This window comes from Nilaparvata lugens, chromosome 5 (assembly GCF_014356525.2).
Source record: "Nilaparvata lugens isolate BPH chromosome 5, ASM1435652v1, whole genome shotgun sequence".
Taxonomy (NCBI): domain Eukaryota; kingdom Metazoa; phylum Arthropoda; class Insecta; order Hemiptera; family Delphacidae; genus Nilaparvata; species Nilaparvata lugens.
Genome location: NC_052508.1, coordinates 13,019,084 through 13,046,062, shown reverse-complemented (window position 1 = coordinate 13,046,062; position 26,979 = coordinate 13,019,084). Strand labels below are relative to the sequence as shown.

The 26,979-nt window shown below is 35.8% G+C and overlaps 1 protein-coding gene across 1 annotated transcript in view; it reads left to right on the top strand.

Moving 5' to 3' along the window:
- Positions 1–955: 955 nt before the first annotated feature.
- The window catches only part of LOC111055402 (GTP-binding protein REM 1), a 257,408-nt gene continuing 231,384 nt past the window's right edge, over positions 956–26,979 (top strand). The window contains exon 1 of the mRNA XM_039427699.1: positions 956–1,304. Within this exon, the coding sequence (XP_039283633.1) occupies positions 992–1,304 (313 nt within the window). The 5' untranslated portion in view covers positions 956–991. The remainder of the gene's footprint in view (positions 1,305–26,979) is intronic.

Sequence of the window (26,979 nt, the reverse complement as noted above, 5' to 3'; positions counted from 1 at the left end):
TTGTTTATAATCATTAAACAACAGTAATTACGGCTATGATTCTTGTCAACTACGTGGAGTGACTAGGCTACCCTACTTGGGTATTACTACAGCTATTTGTATGAAACTGTGGAGGTGTTCTTGCAGGACTCATTTTGGAGAAAAGATGTTTCTGAAGGTTCCAGCTATTCACATATTTGGTGTACCAAACATCGTCTTCAAGAATATAGACGGGTATATGAGGAGAACCAGGTGAATCATCCCCATAATAAATGGATAATTGATACAAGGTTAATTTAGAGGTTTTATATAACCACCTCATATACTTTCTCCACTTTATATGGGAATGAAAACATTCAATTCTTTCCCATCTTACATAAGAGAAATTGAGGCCCGTTTTATATGTGAATATATTCAATGCACTCCCAACTCACATAAGTGAGATTATCTCAAGAGAAGTGGGATTGAGGAAGTTCAAAAGAGCACTTGAGGAGTTCCTCATTGTATTGTGTCCATACAAATTAACGGACTTCCTTAAAAGATGATTTTTCCTTTACGTTAGTTATGTTAATTTGTTGTGTTATCTTGTCTGTTATGTTTGGTAGATATAGTATATTATTACTAATATTTTAGTACACTTTGACGTGTCTTATACTGCAGGAGCGCTGCTTTTTTGTTGTAGTTCCATAATATGATCGATAAAGAAATTAAAGTAAAGTATATTGTTTTATATTTGTTCTTTAATGTGTGTTTGAATGAACATTGAAATGAATCAATTTGTAATGTGGAAATATGGTAATCATGGAAAATGAACAATTTGAATTTAAACTGAATTGAACTAACCACAAAATGATGACCGAAGTGCAGGGAAATTTGTCGGTCGACGCGCAAATTCAGGGGTGGTGCGAGAAATTGAGGGGCGCAGGGTTGGCAGCCCTGAGCGTCGGCGTCGGAATGCGCGGGGCGTCCGAACGCGTCGCCGGTCAGTGAGTGCGCGAACCGCGAACCGTCAATGACGATGGAAGACGCTGCGAATCTGGCCGCTCGCCAGGGCAAGGGACGTTCGGCGTCCATCTGTGCTCCGTCGTTCTCGAGCATGGAGGCGGCTCTCGGAGGCGGTCCGGGCACACCGCCCCCGGACGGAGGCGGTGGAGGCGGCAGGAGGCGGAGACCGGCCACGCGGTCGCAGTCGGCGCGGTTGACGGGAACGGCAAAGTCGGTGCGACGGAGACTGCCGGTCGCAACGGCGGGACGGGAGGACATCGGCGGAAGCAATCATAGCATGCGTTCTGGGAGCAGCGAACCGCGGCTGCATGATGCTATAGGTAGGACACTCGTCAATAGATACTAACCACTTGTTGCTCGCAATTAATTGATGTCATCAGAAATGTCATTGAAAACTAAAGACTCAAGTAGACGCTCAATATTAAAAATTCAAATCAATAGATACTAATAACTTGTTGCTCAGAATTAGTTGATGCCATCAGAAAAGTCATTGAAAATGAAACGTAAAGGCTCAAATAGACACGCTATATGAAAAAATCAAAACAAATCAATAGATACCAACCACTTGTTGCTCGGTATTAATTGATGCCACCAAAAAAGTCTTAAAAGGATAAGACTCAAGTGGACGCTCAATATTAAAAAATCAAATCAACAGATACTAACCGCACTTGTTGCTCGCAATCAATTGATGTCATCAACTATTGTTTCTTGTACTCAATATTCTCTCACTATTTCTCCAATAGTTTCCACTACAAACTATATCAACCATTTGTTGCTTGAGATTGATTGATTATCCGTGTCATCAAGAAAGTAACTTGGAGAACTACTTGTTCTCAATATTTTTCCACTACAACAACCGCTTGAGTAAATCAACTAATTGATTATTCATGTCATCAAAAAGTCACCTAAAGGAATACTCAGCCTATTCTCAGTATCTTTCCGACACTTCTCCAATATTCTTCCACTACAATAACCACTTGTTGCTCGAATTAATTGATCATTTATGTCATCAAAAAGTTACCTAGAGAAGACTTGGGAACTAATGTTCTTAATATTTTCCTACTACTTTGATGTAATCAGTTGTTTAATTTGAGTGTCTCAATGTTCAATCTCTATGATTTTTTCAAAGATTCATTACTGATTTAAAGGAAAATTCAAATCGAACACTATTAATCACCCTGAAGACTTCTTCCATTGCAAATACTGACAACAGGGTGGATAGCTAATGCGTAATTCGAAGAGAGCAAAAATGAGTGGATGAATGATAACTATGGCCCGGTTGCGCAAACGCCTGTAAACTATTAACCATAATTAAATGCCAAGAGCCATCAGAGAATCCCTTTCTTCAAAAAAAACCTTCTCTCATTGATTCTCGTGGCAGTTAATCATGGTCTAAATTTAACAGGCTTCTGTGTATCCGGGCCTATGACTTGGAGTTATTTGAGTTACTCATTTATTCAATAATAAATTATTTCTATACGAGGCATGATTGTGAAGAGAATGTGAAGCCTATTCAGTTTCGCACTATTAAGAAGATTGATTCTGTAGGTTTTTCAATGTTCCTACAACTTCTAACTTCTATTTTTCCAATACAGAATTCCCTGAATACTCTGGGTACCTACTCTAGACATTCGGTCAATGATCTAATGTATACGTACATAAAAATTTCCAAGAATACATAAATGATTCATGACTTTCAGTCACTCTCAATATATTTATCACCAGCAAGAAATAAAACATACATATCTTTCCGAGAATGCAGGCTCTTCTGAGTTTTAAATGCTGTATTGGATGTTGAAAATGGAATCATTATTGGACGGTATTGGGTGCTCTCCAAAATATTTAAAATGGCTGTCTAAAATACCAAACTTTCACTACATGGGTGAATCAATGGGTGGGGGAGGGAGGTGGTTGAAGGTTGTATGGTGGGGGGGGGGCAGTGTGAGAGTCAGCTTAGCCAGAGAGCGTTAAACTTGCCAAAAAACTTTTTTAATCAGAATATTGATTCTTGTTTCAGTAGGGACTCTGCATGCTACGCAGTTTTGTTCTTTTACCTCACTGGTTTTTACCGTGAATATCACGTGAATCATACTCAACGTGAACGATTCAAGAAACTATAACAAACAAATCAAAATACTTGATTAAATTTCTCCACGAATTACATGATGATTCAATAAAATTCCTAAACGAGTAAAATTGAAAAAAGTTCTCATCACCTTTGAATTTCTTGTTTTGTTGCTAATGATGCCCACATTATCTTTTTCTTGTGCGTGAGCAATGGGAAGTGAGTTAGAGAATTGATGAGATGATCAAACGTCCATGCCATCGGCGGGATTCGAACCCACCAACCAGACGGTGCTAGCAGACCGAAGTTTGTAACTCTACCAAAGTTTATAATAATTGTAACCCGACCGGCTAATTCAATTCAATCACAGTAAAGTTGGATTATACTCCATGAGCTACTCCTAAATACTCTCAACCTAATAGAATTTATCCCCAAAACTATCATATTTGAAAAATAATTTACGTGTGATATTACTTTATTGTATTAAGTTCTCATCATTATTATTCAACTGTTGAACAAAATAATCCAGTGGAGGTTTGCGAATCGAACAAGAAAGCAAAATGAGGTCCATACACCATATCTTTTATGAAACCCCAAAAGAAAAATCCAGCGGTGTTAGTCTGGGGAGCGAGGGGGCCATGCAATACGTCCAATCCACTGATTTGGAAAGCGGTCATTAAGAAAATCCCGGACGTCAGTCAGATAGTGTGGTGGTGCGCCATCTTGCATAAAGAAAAAAAATCGTTCTCGGTCAAAAATCGATCTGTGGTATCAAAACTTTTTGCAACATATATCAAGGTACACTATACCGATTTTCAAACCAAAACACACATCTAGCACGCTCAGGTCCAGTGAAGGCAGCCATCTTTGACGTAACTGCCGCTAGTGCGACCAGACTCTAGCGGACTACGCGAATAAAAAATTGGATTGTTTCTTTTAAAACAACACCAAAACCAGCTCTGTACCTTGTTTAATATGATTTATATGAATTTTCAAAGTTATAAAGTCCTTTTTGAATCACACGGTCTTTAATCTAAGCCATAATCTAAGTCGAGCCTCACGACTTCATATATCAACCGGGACCGACTATATAACGTGCCCATCCGATAACATGGGAGTGAAGTGGCTGAAAACTTTTGATGATGAGTATCAAAGTTGATATGTAATTGAAAGCAAAGAGTGGAAATAAAAGTACCTTTTACAGCATCAATTATCTGTTATTAACGTGGTTGAAGGTGATTGAGTTTTCTAATTCTGCCAACTATCACAGTTTTGACAGACGTAAGGCTTGTGCACACCGGTTCCAAATGCGTGACTGCGGCGAAAGTGTGACAATTTAAACTATTTAACCACGGTTAAACAATTGTCCCGCTGTCGTCATGCCGTGCGAATCGACGGAGACTCCAACGGGACAATTTTCAAACCGCTCTTGAAAGAAATGTATTGAAAACATCTTAAGTTTGAATGTGTGAAACTGAATTTTGTTTTTCGTGTTTTGTAAATTCATATAAATTTGGCAATAAATTTGATTCAATTTGATCATTTATTTGACAGAGTTAGGACTTTCAAGTCCTCTCTACCATTCAAAAATGGTTTAAATGGCTTATTCAGAAATGGTTTAAATGGATCTTGAATGGTTAAAATTAACCTTAGTCCCGCGTCTGGCATTCGGTTCGCACCGATATGGAGAGGCTTTACAGAGAAAAATCAAAAACATTCAATGTGTGATACTGAATTTTGTTTTTCGTGTTTTGTAAATTCATATAAATTTGGCAATAAATTTGATTTGATTTGATCATTTATTTGACAGAGTTAGGACTTTCAAGTCCTCTCTACCATTCAAAAATGGTTTAAATGGCTTATTCAGAAATGGTTTAAATAGATCTTGAATGGTTAAAATTAACCTTAGTCCCGCGTCCGGCATTCGGTTCGTACCGATATGCATGAGGCTTTACAGAGAAAAATCCAAAATATTCAGAAATTCAGATGAATTATCAGGTGGGTCATATCTGTTGAAGTTGACAGCTCATAAATTGAGTTTTGGAAATATTGGATTACATGATGTAGAAAGCTCAATTAGAGGGGAACCAACTCGATTTAAATATTCCTGAAATCTCACTGTAATTCGTATCTGGTATTCGATGTGGAAATCCAATCGTAAAGCAGCGTTCAACATGGGATTGGAATCTGACGATTATAAATCTGTTGAAAGTTGATTGAAAACTTAATTCCAAATACCGCGAGGTACACAAAATTGTCGGAATATGATCGTAGGATTATATGATTCGAATGATGTTTTCTAGTAATGATTCACCGTTTTACTTGAAGATTTTGATATTGTAGCAATACTTGAATGATATAAGTCATTCTTCGAATCCAATGATTTGTTTGCCTTGAAATTATGAATCAAGGAGACAAAATGCAATGATTTTATCAATAAGTCTTGCGTACACCGGTGCTAAATGTGTGACTACGACGGAAGTGTGACAATTTAAACAATTTAACCACGTTTAAAAAATTGTTCAGCTGCCGTCACGCCGTGCGAATCGACGGTGACACCAACGGGACAATTTTCAAACCGCTCTAGAATGAAATGTATTGAAAACATCTTTAGTTTCAATGTGTGAAACTGAATTTTGTTTTTCAAGTTTTATGAATTCATATAAATTAATTACTACTACATGAATATAGTAGTGCTCTATTATACTTTTCTAGAAATTATATAATTGAAGATCTTGATAATGTAGCAATACTTGAATTATATTAGTCATTCTTCAAATTGAAATTTAATTCATTTGTCATACTGGAAAAATGCACAAGATTCAAAATTTAAAATGAAATAGCCTACAATCGTGATATATTCATCGTGACACGACTAGCATAAGTAAAAACTTGATCGCTAGCGGACAATAATATGTTATAAATAGAGAATATTTACATATAAAAGAATAAATTATGAATCTCAAGTGTAAGAGAAGTCTAAATAAGCTTGATAAACAAAATTCTACAAACCAAATACACTATATTCTATAGATCATTCATTCAATTAATCAATACGTGTAATACATTTTGTTAATCATCGAATGCATTGCAAATTAATCATTTGTTAATCATTGAATGCATTTCGAGGGTATTTTGAAGAGGATTTTGGGATCCCACTCAGTGCAAATTAATCGATAATACTCGATTCTACTACACCAACAATATTCTATTAATCATCAAGACGTGCAATCAATAATATTGTCAATCAATAAATTTATTGAGGAGCATTTCCAGGGAATCTTGTAGAAGAGTTTGGGATTCTGCTCAGTTCTAATTAACCGTCCACTCTCCAGCTAATTGAAGTGATAAAATACAAGCTTCTGTTAAGTCTAATCTCTGAACGATGTCGAGTGTTGTACTCCCTAAGAAGGAATTACAGAATTAGTCCGAGATAAACCTTAAATGGAACGAACGATTCTCCTATCGAACTGAACAGATTCTTTCACAACTTGTTCAACTTGAAATAGAAACTTTCAGAAAGTTAGCCTTTGGCTTAGGGGCTGAGAAAGTATCTTAGCCGGAATGTTACAGACAAACTTTGTACACACTTGTTTTGATAGGCCTAATTGCCTGATCCTTCCGTTAAGGAGGCTATTTAGAGTTTGTTAGAAGGGTAACTACTACAGTCCTAGTAGTATTAGAGTTGGAAAGTTTGAACATGCAGTGGTATCTCTCAGAGAACATGTTGTTCAGTCACACTGTTATCAGGACGTATTTCTGGAGACAACACCGCTAACAGGGGAAACTTCTGGAAAACAAATTGCGTTTCGTAGGGGAGTATTGTACTGTAGATCTTATGAGTGATTTGAAAACTTGGGCAGTTCTAGGATTTACAACAAAGTGCTTACGACAGATTGCACGTTGAGGCTTGAAATGTCATGCAAGGAATGTACTGAATTAAAATTATTATTACTTTTTAATCCCTTCTCCAAATCTAAGCATTGCTTACTAAAGGAATATGAGTACAGCATTATTTGAGAGTATAAATACCTAGAGTTAGGATGGCCAACAACGACAGAACAAGTGTGTTGAACATGTGTGTGTACAAACTTGCTCGTCATTCATGTTGTATCATCAACGAGAGGCTTCGAACAAATAACAGCTGTTTGAAAGCAGCTTCCAACATAAAATAAACAACCAATAAAGCTGCGTTCACACCAAAGTTATTAACAAAATGTTAATAACTCAATCCTTATAGATTCTATCAGATGGAACGAAACTTGACAAATACATAATATGTTCATCATGTGGATCATAAGTTATGTTCAATCTAATGGACTCTATAAGGATTAAGTTTTTTCATAACTTTGGTGTAAACGCAGCTTAACAATAAATAAACCTCTGGGAAATGACAAAAATCATAATTATATTAAAATATTTCAACTTAAAAATTTTATGTCCATCTAATAGAGCAGCGAAGAAAAAATGAACAACAAAAAATCGGAGATAAAAAAATGTATGCTCAAAAATTTTTGTTAGAATGAGCATGTGTGTACACACATGTTTATCATACTTGTCCTGTCGTTAGTGGCCACCCTGAGAGTATTCGAGAGTGTGAGTATATTATAAAATGTGAGAGTAATAAAGAGATGAAAGTATTGGAAAGTTTTAGATTATTGAAGAGTATGAGAATATCTGAAAGTAGGCTTCAATTAGTATTGAGTAATAAACTGTATTGTGTATTAATAGAGTATTAAAATTTTATAAAAATTGTACACGTGAAATTCTAACCTTATCTTGGACTTTGTCATCTATAAATTTGGAAGAAAAATAGCACAAGGACTACCGTATTATTTTATCTTTCAATGTCATTACATAAAACAAATCAATAATTGTTAGTATCAGTAATTGTTATTACATTGGTGTCATTTGCATAATTGCATTGTAAATAAATAAATAAATTTGAGGTACGGTTTAGGGCCGTTTATAAGTGCAAATCCACACTCAATCGAATCAAGTGATCAACAAAAGTCAAAATGTAACCCATTACAATAAATGGGACCAATCGATTCAATATTAATCAGTTTTCCTAGATCAGCGTTCGAGATTACACTCACTATACAAATATAGGTAGAGATTGACCAGACAAGCCGATTTCCGTAGTGAAATGTCATGCCAAAATTGGCTAATATATATTTATACTGCCAGAAAGTGTTTCTATTTACGGAGAGTCTGGCTACTTTCCATTGTATTTCCCTGTATCTCTTGCTCAAAAAAGTTGTAATGGAATAGAACTTGAGAAAATGGGAAAAACAATTCTTGTAGGGGTTTCTGGGAGGTTTCAATCCTTTTGAGCTATTTTCGTGGCAAAATATTGCTACGAAAATCAGCGACAATCTACTGCTCTTCTAGCTGTATTCAGATGAACATTATCGTTTCTGAGATGTCGCATGATTAGCTCTGAAATAAAGTGAAACCTCAATTTACACCTGTTTAATAAGCTGCAGTACTTGATAGTTTTCAGAGCTACGTTTGCAGTTTTCACCTGTGTAAGTATAGAAATAATCTAAACAATTATTTTTTTCCAATATCGATGTATCTATCAGTATCTATATATGTTTCAAACCAATAATTAGTAATTGTTGACACGCAACTTGAACGGTGGCTCTGAAATTGATATTATGAATTCAGTTATGATTGATATCGAAATCGATAGCTTCCGGCTTTGAAGATAATATGCTCTAAGATACGAAATACAAGTTTGTGATATCTTTTCTCCCCTGGAAATGGGAAAACAGAACAGTTTTAAACTTGTCAAAAATAGAGTAAATTTCATAAATCAATTCCTCCAATCTTGACAGATCCCTGTTCGGGACTTTGGAACAATAAATCTGGAGACTAGAGAAAGAGAGAAAGAGTCATGAGTGAAGATATTAGGAAGAGAGAGTAAGAGTCATGAGAAGAGACACTAAACAGAGAGAGGAAGAGTCATGGGTTGAGAGACTGAACAAAGAAGGGATGAGTCATGAGTAGAGAGACTGAACAAAGAGGGAAAGAGTCATGAGTAGAGAAGGCTGAACAAAGAGAGGAAGAGTGATGAGTAGAGAAATTGAACAAAAAGAGGGAGAGTCATAAGTGACACTGCTATGGTGATATTCTCTTAAAACTGTAGCAGCATCAGTTGCACGGAGAGCATTGATGTTATCCATTAGAAATTCTGACAGATTGTAGTGAATCTCACTGCATGTCATCAAGTGGCGGCGCTTTGCTGAGTCAAATCGAACTCCAAACTTATCACTGGTCTCTCTCAGGGAGAGAGAGAGTGAGTGAGTTACAGAGTTAAGAGAGATGGGATTTGAGAGAGAAGGATAGAGTGAGTTACAGAGGGAAGAAGAGAGAGAAAGAGAGGATGAGAGAGAGAATGAAAAAGTGAGTTACATAGTGAAGAAGAGAGAGAAAGAAAAAGTGAGTTACATAGGGAAGAAGAGAGAGAAAGAGGGGATGATAGAAAGATAGAGTGAGTTACAGAGGAAGAAGAGAGAGAAAGAGAGAGAGAGAGAAAGAGGGGATGATAGAAAGATAGAGTGAGTTACAGAGTGATGACGTCAGAGAAAGAGAGAAAGAGAAAGAGAGAGAGAGAGTGATAGGGAGTAAGAGAGTGTGAGAGAGAAAGACAATTGAGGTGAAAAGTGATGATGGTAAACAGTGAGAACAAAGTTGAATGCGTTATGACAGGCGTTTATCTTGACAGTGGATGAAAGGCTCGAATTATTCAGTGCGTCGTCAAACAAGTTGAGAGAATGAGAGAGAGTGAGAAAGTGAGAGAGGATGAGAGAGAAAGAGAGAGAGAGATAGTAGAGAGAGCAGAAAGAATGGAAGGAAACAGAAGTATGTAATGAATAGTGGTGTGGATGGGAAAATGTTGAAAATTATTTGGGAAAATGAGGGTAGGAACAGGAGAAATAAGGAGTTGATAAATGAAAAGGAGAAGAAGAACTTGTGGAAGGAGAGGAATATTAATAAAATGGAGAGAGAAATGACAAGAAGAAGAAAGTGGAGAAAGGATAGAATGAGAGAGAATGAGCAGGAGCAGGAGCAAGACGTGAAAGAGAAGGAGAAACCAAATACAGTAGTGTAATGAAAAATGTAGTAAAAAATTTGAGAAATCCATGTTTGTCCCAGGTATTTGACCTAGTTCCCAAAAAACCGTTATATTATAGTGCTGAAGAAACTACTGCACTCAATTCCTGCCCTTGAACATTTTTCGACAGTATTCGACATTTGAATTTGGGAATAGCTGTTTGTCACGCATTTTCGGGGTCAATGAGACCTTCTGCACTTACAAACTTCTATTTGACATTGTAATTTTTGTTTGTCAGTTCAAACACGCTCTGCTGTCTGGGTCGATGACCTCTTAATTTGTGGTTCAGTGTTCAGTTAATTCGGATTCATCAGGTTAACATTGATTCTGACACTGTATAATTTCGACTTTCTCTTCCCATCGTAGACCTATAGTGAGATTTATGTTATAAAGATTAAAGAAATTATGTTATAAAGATTATAGATATGTTATAAAGATTAAAGAGATTAAAGGTTGAAGAGATTTATGTTTATAAAGAGGAAGTGATAAGATTGAAGAGTTGCCAGGTCTCTCGTATTTGCACCGTCTTCTATAGTAGACAGTATGAATCTAATCATCCTGGAATATCTTGTAAAATATAAAATTTTGATTCTTGTTTATAATGATGAATATTGTACCTCAAATATTATTATTTCCACCAAGGGCCGTTTGCACAGTCAAAGCTTAAACTGAATTCAATCAGCTGTTGGCTAAAACTCAAGATGAACCACATTATATAACAAACGATACGGTTTAAAATGAAATTTAGTTTAAACTGTCACTGTGGAAACGGCCATAAGAGAATATTTCTTTCCTCGTTTTAATAATACATTTTCATAATTGAGATTGAATATTTTCGTTGTTCATTATATTTTTACGGAGTATACTCTACCTACAACTCTACAGACAATTTGGTAATAGTACTGAGCTAGAAAAGGATGAATCTATCTGCTTGTCTAATGACAAACAAGGATAGCAAACCGATGTTGATCAAGAACTGAATTTAAGACGTGTAACCTTGTGTTCTTGAGCTATATTTTGACAGTGCACAGAAACTCTGTATTTTCTCCCTTCCTGAGAAGTTGTGAAGGAAATATTGTGGTATTTTTTTATGGTATTCATCCATACTGAAATATACAGTCCCTTTATTCAGAAATTGTGTATATTTTGAAACTTTTCCAACTCACAATGAAGCTTTTTGAAAGAAACTGTGAGTGAGGTTGAGATACACGTACATTAATGAAAGAAGATGGAGCTATGGAAGTAGTTAGAGACAGACAAGAGTAACCAAACCAAGACAAGAGTGAAAGACGCTTATTTAGTATCATCGCCGTCTTGCTAGCTGGCTTCAGGGAGAACAGAGAAATGTGCATTGTGTGGCCTTTTCCCTGGATTGGTGCAGAAGGGTATTGCGCATGCGCAAATAGCACCCTGTACCACCCCCTCCCCACACCAGCTGCTGATTTTGCACTACGTCAGCGCCAGCTGAATAAATTTATTCAGCCGGTACTCAACAGGTAGGTGCCTTTCAATGAACTTTTGCTGCACAGCATGTCAAAACCGCTCGATTCTAGGAAAAGTGTGCAGTCAGCAATTTTCTCTCTGTTGAAAATAATATCACATCATCCATAAATAATATAGTCTGGTATCCATATGCTGAATATTATATTATTATCATCTAATATCGGGGACCGAGCTTCGCTCTGGAGTACAAAAGCATAACAAATTTATTACGAAAGAAGAAATTATAATTAACATTCATAGTTCATACAAAAATGTTCTATCTAAATTGAGTTTAATTCCCAGAGGAATGCAAAAATTTCCCTCACTAATGCCCGGTTGCACAAAAGCCGGTTAAATTTTAATCCTGATTAATTTCACGTGAATCAAATCAGAGAAGACCATTTCAAAAAGATGGATCTACTGGAACTTATCAGGATTGAAAATAACCCGGTTTTTTTGCAACGGCACTAAGTACCTGATTGGATGATTACAAAAGTTCAACAGCTGAGTCATAATTTTGACACAGTCACACACACATGAACTCGCTCACTCAATTCCATCATCAACAGACGTCGAAATAATTATTATTATCAGCTATTTTTCCAAGGATGAATAATAATTATCCTTTTAATGTCCTTCAGCGAGTTTTCCCAGGGTTGAGACCTAGTGCAATCGAATTTTTATATTATAAACCTACTATGTTCTGATTTCATGAGAATCGTTAGACCCGTTTTCGCGATCCGGTGAAACATCCAAACATCCAAACATCTAAACATATAAACAGAAATTGCTCGTTTAATGATATAGGATGAATACAGTCTGATTCCCTGTAATCAATTCCAACCGACAGTAGTGTTTGGTGATAAAAATATATATAAGGCGCAATTTTTCTCTGTACAAAATAATATTATATTATTATAGTGTAACACGTATGTTTCCCTCTTGCCCAAGAATTATAATAACACTTGTTTGAAATAAAAATGAATATCCTGTGGTTTTCATCTGCTCAAAATAGTGTCTTATCTATAATAAATGATTTTTTTTGCTGGGGCTTGTGGGTAGGTAATGAGACTTCAATTGGAGCATCTAGTTTTCAGAACTAAATGTTCAGTAACATTTTCTCCTAAAATTGAAAATAAGCTTCAAATTCAAGAAAATGTGATTATTCAGTTGCAAATTATTGTTTATTCTATTAAATCATTCACTATGAATAGATAGCAGACCTCATGTGTGTCTCCAGCGTTATTGCCCTGTCACCAGCTGGCTCAAATCTTTGAATTGAGATGCGCGGGAACACTAGCGTCAGGTGATCAATTTTCATAACGGTAAGGAAAGTTGTGTGAGTGCGCCACACCAGATTTTTTATATATATTTGATGAATATAATTGCTACACAAAATGTAGAAATGGAATATTGAGGTATGGTGAGTTTTCAATATTATTCTCTTGCTCTACTGATCTGAGAGTAATTATTCTAATTGCTTTGTTTAAAGATAGATGCACTGTAGATTTGGACTGTTGTAAATTAGAAATGGAACAGTTTTGGGCGTAAGCCTGTGGCACTTTTCTGAAAGTTGTCTAATTCTGTATTATTAAAAAAATGAATAGATTAGTTACTATATTGTAGCCTACCAATATAAATTATTGGTATGAGAGGAGTTTTTACTTTTAATCAACTCTGACGTGGAAAAGCACGTGAATAATAAAATAATGGTGTGAATTCACATACAAATTCATGATGGTCATGTAATTTATGGTGATATATGAGTAGAATTAAAAATGGATCCTTTCTGGGTTTTTGGGCTAGAGCCTGTGGAACTTTTTTGAAAGTTGTGCTTAAAGTATTATAAAACAATATTGTGGATGAATGAATAAATTCAATAGATATAAAATATATATAAAAATGTTCATATAAAAAGTATATAAATATACCTAACTATAAAATTATACTACCTAAGCCATGTTGATATTTTCCAGTTTCCATAGATCTCAAAAAATATATGATCAATTGAGGTTTCAATGGAAATCAATAAGAATACTTTATATATTATACTTTATATATACTCGCCTTCATATTAAGCCGATCTCCTGGTGACAAATGATTTTGTCGGAGAAGGCTTAGTTGTTGAAATTGTGCTAGGCCCTGAGGTCTGCGGGCTTGAATCGTATCAATAAAGTGATCCTAATTCTAGTGGTTTGAGGGTCTTGGAATTAAAAACATAGATATGCGGTTGACTGACTGCTCTTATAATAATGAGAATAATATAGAAAATATTACAAAATACATCTTTACATGGATAATCTAATAACCAATCTGTCTTCAAGAGACCAACACAACATGTATTTAAGAGATGAAAAAGACATAATACAATCAGACAATTAAATAATATAGCTCAGGAAACATGTCTATACTCTACAGAATCTAAAAGCGGTCTCCTGTTCAGGTCTCCAAGTCGACCGAATCAGGCTCAAAAAATAGGTATCAGGACTAGCAATATTATGCATTAAAAAATACCAAATTACAAAGGACGTGGTGGGGATGACAATAATTTTCCTCAATAGAACGAGAAAGGAATAAACTAACAAGGACAGAATACAGGAAAATTCCCTCGGTCAAAGTAGAAGACTCAGCAATAGAATGGACGTTCAACTGATTTTGTATGATTTTTTTTTGCATCTACAACAATTCTAAGTACTCGAGGAAAACGTTGGAAAACAATAGAGGAAATATTAGAATTTAATTACGTAATGTGCTGAATTACATCATGAAACTACTCCGATATCGTGAGAATCACAACGTTAATCCAGCACTCTAATAAAATTTTATATTGAAAAAGTTAAAATTTAAAAAAAAAATTTCGGCACAATATAATATCTACAAAAATATTGTGGAGTGCTTCTATCCGAGCATTGCTTCTATACAGAAAGATGAGGAACCCAAGCAGTTTCAAAGATCCCACAAAAACCACTGTCAGACACTGTCAGGCTCCCACATTCACAAAATGGATTTCCGACGCACATCCAATGAAAAATTGATGACACAGCATTTCACTAAGGCGACATCCAGCCATTTATGATGTATTGGGAAATACTACCTGCAATATGACTAGACATTAATCTTGAGTGTATTCTCACGGTGAGCTTTATCATGATCAGATCATAGGAAGAAGGATGGAGGTATAGGAAATATGAGAGTTGGAGGAAGATGGAACTATGAGAAGTGTGAGAGTTGAAGAAGGATAGGAATAAGAAATAAGAGTAGTATGAGAGTTGAAGGAGGATAAACGTATTGGAAGTATGATAAGTATATGAGAGTTGAAGAAGGATGGAAATAGGAAAGAAGAGTAGTATGAAAGTTGAAGGAGGATAAACGTATTGAAAGTATGAGAGTTGGAGGAAGATGGAAGTATGAGATGTTCTAGATTTGAAGAAGGATGAAGGTATTGGAAGTTTGAGAGTTAAATAAGGATGAACGTCTGAGAAGTATAAGAGTTGAAGAGATATAGAAGTATGAGGGTGTTGTCGCAATGAAAAATGTTGTTCATTCACAACGGTTGACACTCTCTGCTCTTCAAATGTTGGAGAGAGAGGGAAGACACCGTGTCTCCCCTCTGCACTTCAAATGTTGGAGAGAGAGGGGAGACACCGTGTCTCCCCACTGCTCTTCAAATGTTGGAGAGAGAGGGGTGACACCGTGTCTCTCCTACCTCATTAGAGTGGACCAAAATAACTTTTTTTTTCTTTCTCCGAAGGGGTGACTTGGCCAGCAGAATCCATGTCAAGCATCCTTCCTCGCACTACTCCAGCATATTCATGTCCCTCTCTATGCATAACTTGGAATATTCTGAGACATGGTACACTGTACTGACGACTCACAGACCGAGGGAGTCGTCTGATTATTTCTTCAATGGGAGAATACATTCTTTTGAAGAAGGATATTTCTAAATTCGTAGGTTTCGAGTGGGATACACTTGTTGGTTTGGATACAAATACTGGTGAAAATACATTAATGTTATATATTAAAATTTTTGTATAATATGATAAATTTCATACAAGATAATTATTTGATTATTGAGTCTCATACATATTTAATGATATATAAATCATAACGAATTATCATATCATCAGTTGAAAATGAACTCCAATTCCAGCTGAAATTTAGTATAATGTAAAAATGTCTCTGGAAGATTTTCCAACGAGGATAAACAATTCAAACAGAATACAGTTACTATTTAAATATATCAATATAGTAATTATACTCTTCATATTGGAACTGTAGCATAGGTTTTCATAGCTGAAGATGAAAGTTATAGATAGTACGACTAGGTATATTATTGATAACAGTCTCAGAGGACGATTATAGTCTCTCACTCATAGAAATTCGCTTACTAAATTCATGGGAACATATGAAAATTATATGACGATCAACACGTGGAATTTGTGTAAGAATATTAATATTGAAATTTTATTTTATAACCCAAATATAAGAAGTGGACGTAGTAAATGAATGAATGAATGACTTTTTATTTGTTGGCGCCTCGAAGTTTGGACAGTAATGTTCTTTTCTTATACTGAGGCTGATGCCCACATAAGCTCTTAGGCTTGTGCGTGGGTAATGAGTGAGAGGAAAAATGATGAGAGATGACGATCACTTTTTAGGTAGACTGGACCGATGGCTGATTGTCTCCTCCGAAAGACGGCCGTATCTATGTGATTGTGTCAAAAACTGTATGGTGAGAATCAATAGATAAAATTGAATAGAACTTGATATAAATATTCCATGAGTAATTAGATCTTGGAATATTAAAAAAAATCAGAAGAAACGTGCAACATTGATAAGAATGGGATTGAAGAGCTCTGAATTTGAAATCAAATAACTCTTTACAAATAACTGAAAATCCAATTATTTTCATTCAGTCTTCAAATTGGACACATGACCTCTTATATCAATCAAAGCATATCATTTTCAACATTAATTGTTGGAGTTAGCTATTACTGCTGGTTTTGAGTTTCCTCCATTTTGTTTCCTGAAGTTTAATATCAATTGAAATTCTGTCTCATCTTGTCCTGGTTCTATAGTGAGGTCCACGTTATTATGGCAGTGGAGAAAGATAGGAGAAAAACGTTGCCGATCCTCTGTTTTGTCAATGCCTTCTATAGACGGTAGCTGATACAGGTTTATTTCTGTAAAATTAACCGTTCATTCTCGTTTGAAATAATCAATTATATTTTACTAAGCAAGATATTGTATTTTCCAATAATTCCATAATGCATTTCCATAATTACGACGAAATATTTTGTTAATTAATTATCAATTCTACATTGTTAAAAGACGATCTGAGAGTAAAGCGAGGAACAGATAGCGCTATTCTCTCTATTGAATGATAAACAAGGATAGCAATACCATTGCCAATCAATCACTGCCATTATAACGTGGACCTCACTATAGAATAATTATGCTATGGGTTTTGAAGGTTTGGTTGTTCACTTCACTTAATTCACAAGTTTACACTCATTCTCAAAATTGAAAGCTTCCATATCTATTATGTGGAGAGTCCAAAAAAAAATGAATCGATAACTGATATGAGATAGTTGTTAGTATCAACAGCAACACTACAACTATTCAGTCTTGAATAGTATCATAGAGAAACAATAGCGTGAGTAGATATCCCATGGTATAGGGCGTTTATGTCGCAACTTTTACTGTTATCTCAAGCCGATTAATGTCGATTATTGTCAATTTCTACTGTTTTGACTGGGTAAGGGTATATGAACGGCACAATATGAGAGACTACCAGCGTCATAAAGCTTCACGGGAAAGAACTACGTGGACTATCAGCTTGAGATAACAGTAAAAGTTGCGTCATAAACGCCCTATACCATGGGATATCGACTTATGCTATTGTTTCTCTATGATAGTATTCAATAAACATTAATCACTGTACCAATTCCAGTACCAACTGGACCAACTCGCCTCAGTAATCATCATGGAGTACATAAACAACAATTCGAATAGATTGCACATTGGCGCATCCGTGGGAAGTGCAGCGTTCGAATTCACCTTCATTTCTGACATCATGGTTGACATAATAGCCAGCTTTGTTTCCGGGGGCTATTCATTTCCTAAACAACAAACCGGTCAAGTCCACCTCTCATAATAGACTGCAAATACGGCATGAAAAGAGCTGATAATACTACGTGTACGTACGTAGTTTGTATACTGTAAAGACTATAGAGATTGCGAATACGGTTTGAAAAGACAGATAATACTACGTGTACGTACCTAGTTTGAATGACTGTAGAGACAAATATAGCGACTGTATTGTTTATTGTTTTTGAAGACTTCAAGGATCCAAAGGTTCAAAGAGAGTCTAGACTGTAGAATGGTTTGTGAACTTTAGAGTCTAATATAAAGTTTGTAGAAAGTAGAGACTATAGGAGACTACATACTCTATAGAGACTGAAGGAGACTATAGATACTATTATAGAGACTATTATAGAGACTACAGGATACTATAGAGACTATAGAGACTATAGAGAATATAGAGACTATAGATAATATAGAGACTATAGAAGACTGTAGGAGACTATAGCGACTATAGAGACTATAGAGACTAAAGGAGACTATAGAGACTATAGAGACTATTATAGCGACTATAGAGACTACAGGATACTATAGAGACTATAGAGACTAAAGGAGACTATAGAGACTATAGGATACTATAGATACTATATAGACTATAGAGACTATAGAGACTATAGAGACTATAGAGAATATAGAGACTATAGAAGACTGTAGGAGACTATAGAGACTATAGAAGACTATATAAGACCATAGAGACTATGATACTGGAGAAATTCCCTTCCTATACAATGTGGGAATAAATATATTGTCCCAGCAATGAGAATTCAAACTCCATAGACAATAATATATAGACTTGCTTATTGAAGTTCGGAATGACGGAATTGGTACTATTATTCTATAGTGAGGTGCACGTTTTAATGAAAGTGGAGAAAGATAGGAGGACAGCGTTGTCGATTTCCTCAACCTTTATATAGTGCCTTGCCACTGTATTCCAAGTATTCTGAAGTATTGGGTAACTTCAAGACATAACGCTGACCTTCGAGCCCTGGAGCTTTTTACAGGTTGCCCCAAAACCCCGGATTTCCGGTTCCTTCTCCAGCCTTCTGCAAAATTGAGCCGTCGGACAGAAAAAATCACTCAAGCTATTTTTTAGAGAACGAAATTTCGAATGAAATGAAAATTTTCGGAACTCTCTATCTTTAATTTCAAAAACAGAGTTCTATTTTATTTTTGAAACTGTGTTTCTTCAATCATGGAGAAATTATACAATATCAATTCTTATCCCTACAACTGGCAAGCCGAATTCGGCATGTTTGCAGAGGTTCATTTGAATAATTATTGTAGGAATACATCCAAAGCACATAAGATAATGTATCATGCATCATTTCTCTCAGAAAATACCAAAGAATAATTATTATATGTGGAAATAGAACTCACCAAAAAAGTAATTTTATGTCAATGATCCAATATCCGAAATTTGAATGTAAACAAAGAAATTTTGAATGAAATAAAAATTTTCGGAGCTCTCTTTCTTCAATTGAAAAAACAAAGTTGTATTTTATTCTGGTAACTGTGTTTCTTCAATCATGGATAAATTATACAATATCAATTCCTATTCAACAAGCTCTCTATCTTTGCATTTGAGGTCGTATTTAATTCCCCAACCAGCCATTTTTCAGTACCTGGGCTCTGGAATATTGCATACGGCCATGGAAACTCATGAGATCTCACAGTCAAACCAAACACTAGCCTTTGTTTACAGGATCGTTTTGTTTTCGTAGTACTATCTCCGCCAAAATATTCTCACTATACGTTAGTCAGACGCCAATACTAAGCTAACTACTCACAAACAAAACCACTGTGTTGCAACTATGCGTAGAACGGTATGCTGGAGTTGAGGTCGAGCTAGAATTCATCCGAGGTAGAGCTAGAATTCATCTCTTCTAGAGACAGGATATCTCACTCTTCCTCTCTCTCTTTCTTTCTTTCTCTCTAAAGGCAATCAATCAATCTCTCTCATTTCTTCTAACACTCTATTTCTCTCACTTACTCACTCATTCTCTTCCTCAAAATTTCTCTTCTCGCTTCTCCAACAAATTCCCTCCACCTACCATTTGTTCCAAAACAACAGAAAATACAAATTGTACTGTCCACTTTGATGTATATGCTCTTGCCTTCATTCTCAGGAGTCTAAACTTTGGTAACAATGGTAGTATTTCAAAACTTGAACCAGTGTGACTGAAAAATCGTGAAATTCATGTTTTGGAGTCAGCAACTGATTCAAGTTGGTTTGCTTCCCTTGTCTATTTTATTTATTTATTTACAATGCAAATGATACTAATGTAATAACATTGAAAGATAAAATAATAAGGTAGTCCTTGTGCTATTTTTCTTCCGAATTTATAGGTGTCAAAGTCCAAGATAAGGTTAGAATTCCACTTGTACAATTTTTATAAAATTTTAGTCCAAAATAAACATTAAAACTATTAATTTTGAATTTAGATGGCTCAAATTGATGAATAAATTCGAAATATTCCACTCAATTACCACTTGTAACGAATAATATTGAGTTATTTAAGAAAATTTGTAACTATCCAAAAAACACAAATTGTCTATCATTAGACAGAGAGGATACCTGAATCTTTTTTCAACTCCGAACTGTTGTAGAATTGTTTTCTGAGTAGAAATATGATGAACCAAAAAAATATTTCATCTCCGTTATAAACTTCTGTTGAAAAATCAAGGAGATATCATAATTATTAACAGTAATAAATAATTAATATCAGGTCACATTTATTGAAAAAATTTGAGCAACAAATATGCGATCCATGTGCCTTCCTAAGGAATCAGAATCTGAATACTTCAAAATAGGGTTCTGAACAGTGTGAGGAAATTAGAGCCTCACCCTATCAATCCGTGGACCTTACTGTAGTATATAGTGCATCAGTGTTTCTATTTCTGAACTTTATCTCAAGAATGGAATTTGTGATAATTACTCGTCACCTGTTTGATAAGATAAAGATGATGTTTTCCACCTAAAGACAATAACTATCAACTCTGGCTGACGGCTTCGGCCATGCCTGAGAATTTTTGATTGTATCAGTTTTTAATTATGTTGTTGGAGCTTGTATCTAGTGTATTCAATTTGTATTGTATGCTTGAATTGAAAAATAAAAAATCTGGTGTGGCGCACTCACACAACTTTCCTTGCCGTTATGAAAATTGATCACCTGACGCTAGTGTTCACGCGCATCTCAAGTCTACTTATAAACAAAGATCTGAGCCAGCTGGTGACAGGACAATAACGCTGGAGACATACGAGGTCTGCTATTTCTTCATAGTGAATCATCAATTTAATAACAGTTGCCAACAAATTGCAATTGGATAATTACATTTTCTCGAACTTCGAGCTTATTTTCAATTTTAGGTGAAAATGTTACTGGAAATAAATTGTAGAGATTTTCATGCTGAATCTTTTCCACTCGAAATTTTTGTTCAAATTGTATCTGAAGCCTGATAATTGGGAATCTAAAATCACACTTTGCATTGATGGGGCGGAGCTCCTGAAATTTTTACAGATATGGGACTTGTGGCAGTTGATAGAGCTTATCAATGACTATTTCAGGTATAAATTTGATCAAAATCGTTGGAGCCGTTTTCGAGATAATCGCGAAAACCCCTGTTTTTGACAACATTTTCTCCATTTTAGCCGCCATATTGAATTCCATTTGATCGAAATTGTTCGTGTCGGATCCTTATAGGGGAAGGACCTTAAGTTCCAAATTTCAAGTCATTCCGTTGAATGGGAGATGAGATATTGTGTACACAGACGCACATACACTCATACACACACACACACACATACATACAGACCAATACCCAAAAACCACTTTTTTGGACTCAGGGGACCTTGAAACGTAAAGAAATTTAGTAATTGGGGTACCTTAATTTTTTTCGGAAAGCAATACTTTCCTTACCTATGGTAATAGGGCCATGAAAGTAAAATTCTTTATCTATCTATCTATCTACTATAGTATAGGCTAGAATCAGACCAGGGTAAGGTAGGTAGTCTTTGAGAGATTCTCGTATTCTTGATCCTCAAACCTCGATAATTGTTTCAAAAGTAGTTTTTTCAAAACTTCTGTCTTTTTGAAGCAAAGATTGAAATAATTGGTTTAGCCCATACATCAGTAACATGATTGATTGAAAACCTTTATAACAATAAAGCCAGTGCAAAGTTATGTACCATAAATGTTACAACGAGAGTTTTCAAATTTAAGTGAGTACACGTTTTAGTGGAAAAATAGATCTGTTCTCCATCACTGATTGCTGCAATGGAAGCTTTTAAATTTTAGTACAGTTCAATAACGTGGTCCAAGATGTACAAGCTTTCATCAGCGTCCATTTATTTCGCTCCAGTCCATCAGTCAGAAAGCTTCATCAGTCCAGCTCTTAATAGAAACCCCCAAAACTCATACATATCTCACTGGTGTATACCACACATACACACAGATTCATACGATGAGAGTCCATCTAAAGATCCGTTCTCCAAAAGGGCTCGAAACTTCACATATGCAACGCATGCACACAAGATAGATACCACTACATTCATATAATAATATATATTCATATATACAAAATATATATACCACAAGATATACCTCCAAGATATAGTATAAAGGCTATCTCTCTCACACGATAAACTCGAATGAAAAATAAGCGAACCTCAGCTTTTCGATGGATGGTATTGCTTAGTGTAGTTTGGGAGAGAGAGAGTGAGAGAGAGAGAGAGAGAGATAGTTAGAGAGTGAGGACTTCAAAACACTATCATCTCTGTTCTTTCATGTAGCGTCTTTGAAATCGATACAGCTATTCATCATATCTTCCTCTTTCTCTCTCTCTTTCACTCTCTCTCTTTCTCTCTCTCTCTCTCTCTCTCTCTCTCTATCATTCAATTCAAACCCGTCTATTCATCCATCAGTCATCCCGCGTTCCTTCATGAGTTTCTTCATTCATGAAAAGATGAGTGAAATGATGAGAGAAAGAGTTTGTGATTGACAGAAGAAAGGAATGAGGAGGAGAGATAGAGAGAGAGAGAGAGAGTGATTTTGATATTTTTTTGTTATTCCTGAATGCTTACATCTTTTATTATCAGGTCTGATATGCTCGTTTGGTCTAGCCCTAGCCTATCAAGATTGATCTCTTTTGTTTTATTTTATCCAAGTCTTAACAACATTCAGAACCGGTTGCAAAAAAACCGGTTAAATTTTAACCGTGATCAATTCCACGAGAACCAATCAGAGAACCCGTCTTTACTAAAACGCCTTCTCTTATTGGTTCTCGTAAAGTTAGTTAATCACGGTTATAATTTTGCGCAACTGTGCCTTACACTTAGATACATTGGTAAAAACAAGGTAACTATTGTCTTTTTTCTGTCGGGTCTAATAAATTAAGATTTGTTATTTGTTCATGACATTATATAGCCGAAACATGTCGTGATCAAATAATTTGAAAAGGGTACTTGCATTTATATTTTTACTAGCCGTCAGGCTCGCTTCGCTCGCCATACTCGTCTAGGAAGTGGGCTCCGCCCCCTGGACCCCCGACTGGATCGTCCAAAAATGAGATCAGCGGGCTCGCTTCGCTCGCCTGCATGTAGACCTCAACGGAATTGTAGACCTCTGTACCGAATTTGAACGTATTATGTCAATTTGATCGCGAAAAACACCTGTTACTATATCGGCGTATCTTTGGCGAACAAAATTCTTCCACCTCAGTTAAACCTGTGTACTGGATTTTTTTAAATATATTTCCATCAATTATTGAAAAAGGTGAGGAAACGCAGAAAAGCTGAGAAAACGCTAATTTTGGCTAATTGGATAAATTGGTATTTAGGAGGTCCTGGATAAATGCATTTCAATCTTCAACTTGGTGCCAACCTAACAAAGTCAACTCAAATTAATGCCAACCTGACAAAATTTTAAATTTAGTTACCAGAACAACTGTTTCGAAGAGGTACTCTCTCTAGATTATAGTTCTATATTAACATATGGTATGGACATTTCAATTATAATTTTAAGATATTGGAATAAGAAGAATATACATGCTAAAAGAACTTTAAACCCTTAAAAACCACCCTTAGAGTTAAAATATCGCCAAAAGATTTCATAGTGCGCCTCTAAAGGGCCAACTGAGCATACCTACCAAATTTGAACGTTTTTGGTCCGGTAGATTTTTAGTTCTGCGAGTGAGTGAGTCAGTCAGTGAGTGAGTGCCATTTCGCTTTTATATATATCGATTTATAAGGAAAGTATTCTTTTTTTCCCTGTTTGCCTTAGAAAATCAGAAGCAGGAGTAAAATACAACTTTATATCTATTCCATTATGATCACGTAGCATGTCTAACTACGTAATATGCTTGAGGCCTCATTCTTTACTCGAGTTTATTACCTCTAATCACTGTGAATGGTTGAAAAATGCTCGTTGAAACTGGAGCAGTGAGGGTTAGGGTTAGGGTGAGGATGAGGGTTAGGGTTAGGTTAGGAGCACATCTGGCTCCTGTGGGATAATTCCTAAGATTAGAGCCACGGTTGAAGATGCAGCACTGGAAATAAACGGATAACTACCAAGGTATGGAGTAGATTGGGTCTAGTAGCCTACAGCAATCCAATAAGATTCTCATCGACTCTCTCCTCCTTCTCTCTCTCTTTGTTTCATTTTTCTTCTACTGAGTATCGTTGTTAAATTATAATTTTGTATTGTATAAGAGGGTTAAATGTAAGAGAGGGCTGACTGCGCCCTAACTTCGCCCTCCTAGGTCAAAAAAGGCAGTCATTCTATTTTATTCTCTATCTCCCGTTTGTCTCTCTCCTATATCACGATGACTCTCTCTCTTTCTTCATTTCCTACGTCTCATACTCTCAAACTCTGTTTTACAATCTTATTATATCTGCCTTATATTCTGTGTCTATCTTCTCATAATCATTCACCCGTATTTGTCTCACCTTTCTTCCACTCGCACATACTCTCTTTCTGTTTTTCCCTTTCTCTCTTTTTTTTCTCTCTCTCTCTTTCTTCCCATTCTCTTCCATTTTCTTCCCCTCTCTGTTTTCTCTCTTCTTTTCATGTCCACTTGATCGTAATATCCTAATCCTTTTCCATTACCCTATACCATATGCATCATCATTACAGTACGCATCCCGTATTTTGCCTCCGTGATTTTGAAACGGCATTTATAGGCAAGGTATGGTGAGCGGGGTAATATTCACGGCTTTGCAAAAACATCAGGCTTCAGAGACCCTAGATCCCTAGATGGAGAAAGCTCCCTACACACAGAGATTCTTCATGAATGAGAGAGTTGCAACAGATCACTAAGAATGGAAAGAGCACTTTGAAGGAATGTCAGATGTGTTGTGCTAAAAGGACGTAGCTCCAAAAATCTTCTTGTGTATCTTTTCGGATGCAACAAGTTGCTTTTGAGGAGATACAAAAGAGCATCTGTTGCTTATGGAAAGATACATTTTCAAAAATGTTGGATGTTTTTGAACGGGTAGTATTGTAGTCTAGTGGCACTCCGCCGAAAGGCAAGACTACAGGACCCGGACTATACATGCAGTTGCTATCTCTTTACTGTATAGCGCTACTTGTAATATAAATTGAAATAAAAATAAAAATTTCAGTACCCTTTTTAAATTATTCTATCACAACATGTTTCAACATTGATACCATTTTCAAGTGATCACTTATAGATAGAAATGATTAAACATTCACTTGAACCATTCAAGTGATCACTTGGAAATCAATGTTGAGACATGTTGTGATTAAATAAATCAACAAAGGTACTGAGATGCAGTTGCTAATTCCGAATTCATAATAAAAGTCACATTGGAATACATTTTACAAAAAAATAATTAGTTCCGTCAACGGATTGAACTACTACTTGCAATACCATCTCACAAAATGGCCACTCAACGAAATGGCGTCGATAATATCGTGTGACCTGGCTGGCTCAGGTCTGTTGTCAGAGTTTTCAGGTCACAACTGATCAATTTCAGGGTCTCTGACATGATCTAACGACTGCTTTTTCGGCAGCCGGAACCGACGGCTTGACGTATCCATCCGAAACACGGTAGTGACCCGAGAAAAATATCTAATATGGCGTGGATATCAGGAGTGCAGGGGGCGTGCACTTAAACGAAGCGTTGGAAGTGTACTCGCTTGTGATTGGTCGATCGTTAGATATCGCATCCACCAATAGAATTCGAGAAACTCAGTTATAGAAGGGCAAGGGCGTTCCTTGTTCGTGACTCATATCAAGAGTTTGAGAGTGATTTTCTTATTTATGAGTATTTAGATCTTGAAAAATATTTATTCTGGAGGGTTGATATCAATATGGAATTGTAGTAGATTACAATTCAATGGTTTCAGTAGTAGATAATATTTTTGAATCGATGAAATTAGATTCTAATTGAACAAGGCTACCAGCGATAGGAACTGTGGGCCATTGAAATTACGGTTATTAGAATTGATGTTGGATTATATAAGAATATTAATACTTGAGTATGAATTAATTACATTGAAACTTCATATCCAAATAGACGAACTTGGAATAATACCAATCACTATTGCTATAGCTCATTAAGCTGAACCCTCACATATCAGTATCAATGAACGTATCAGGTACAGTGGAAACACAATAATTTCTATAGCTTCTAATTGGACTATTCATGCCAGCTTGACAGTGCTCAGTGGAAATAGTCCCATTAGAGCTCATGGGAATAATATTTCCACTGTACTGGATACGTGCACTGATACTGGTATGTGAGGGTCCAGCTTTAATTGTATTCGTGGGTAAGACCTAACTTTAAGTTGGAGAATAAATTTCAGTGAATACAATCAATCAATTTCACTAAGCAGACAGTATTGAATTCAATGATCTGTAATACCGTATAAACTTCGTATCGGAATTTGTTAGGTAAGTGATTTCATTGAATAGTACTTGATTAGGAAGGTATAACATACATAAAGTCTCGTCAAGACAAAGTTTTCAATGTCATAATCATTCGTCTTACACACATTAAGATACAGCTATAAACTATCTTATTATAATTTCTAGTTATCATTTCCATGGTTGAAGAGATTGAATGAAAAAGACTGAGAAATTGTCCTATTGTCATATTTCATTCAATATGAATAATTACCACAATATCACTTCTCAACTACGCAAAAAGTTGAAAAGATTG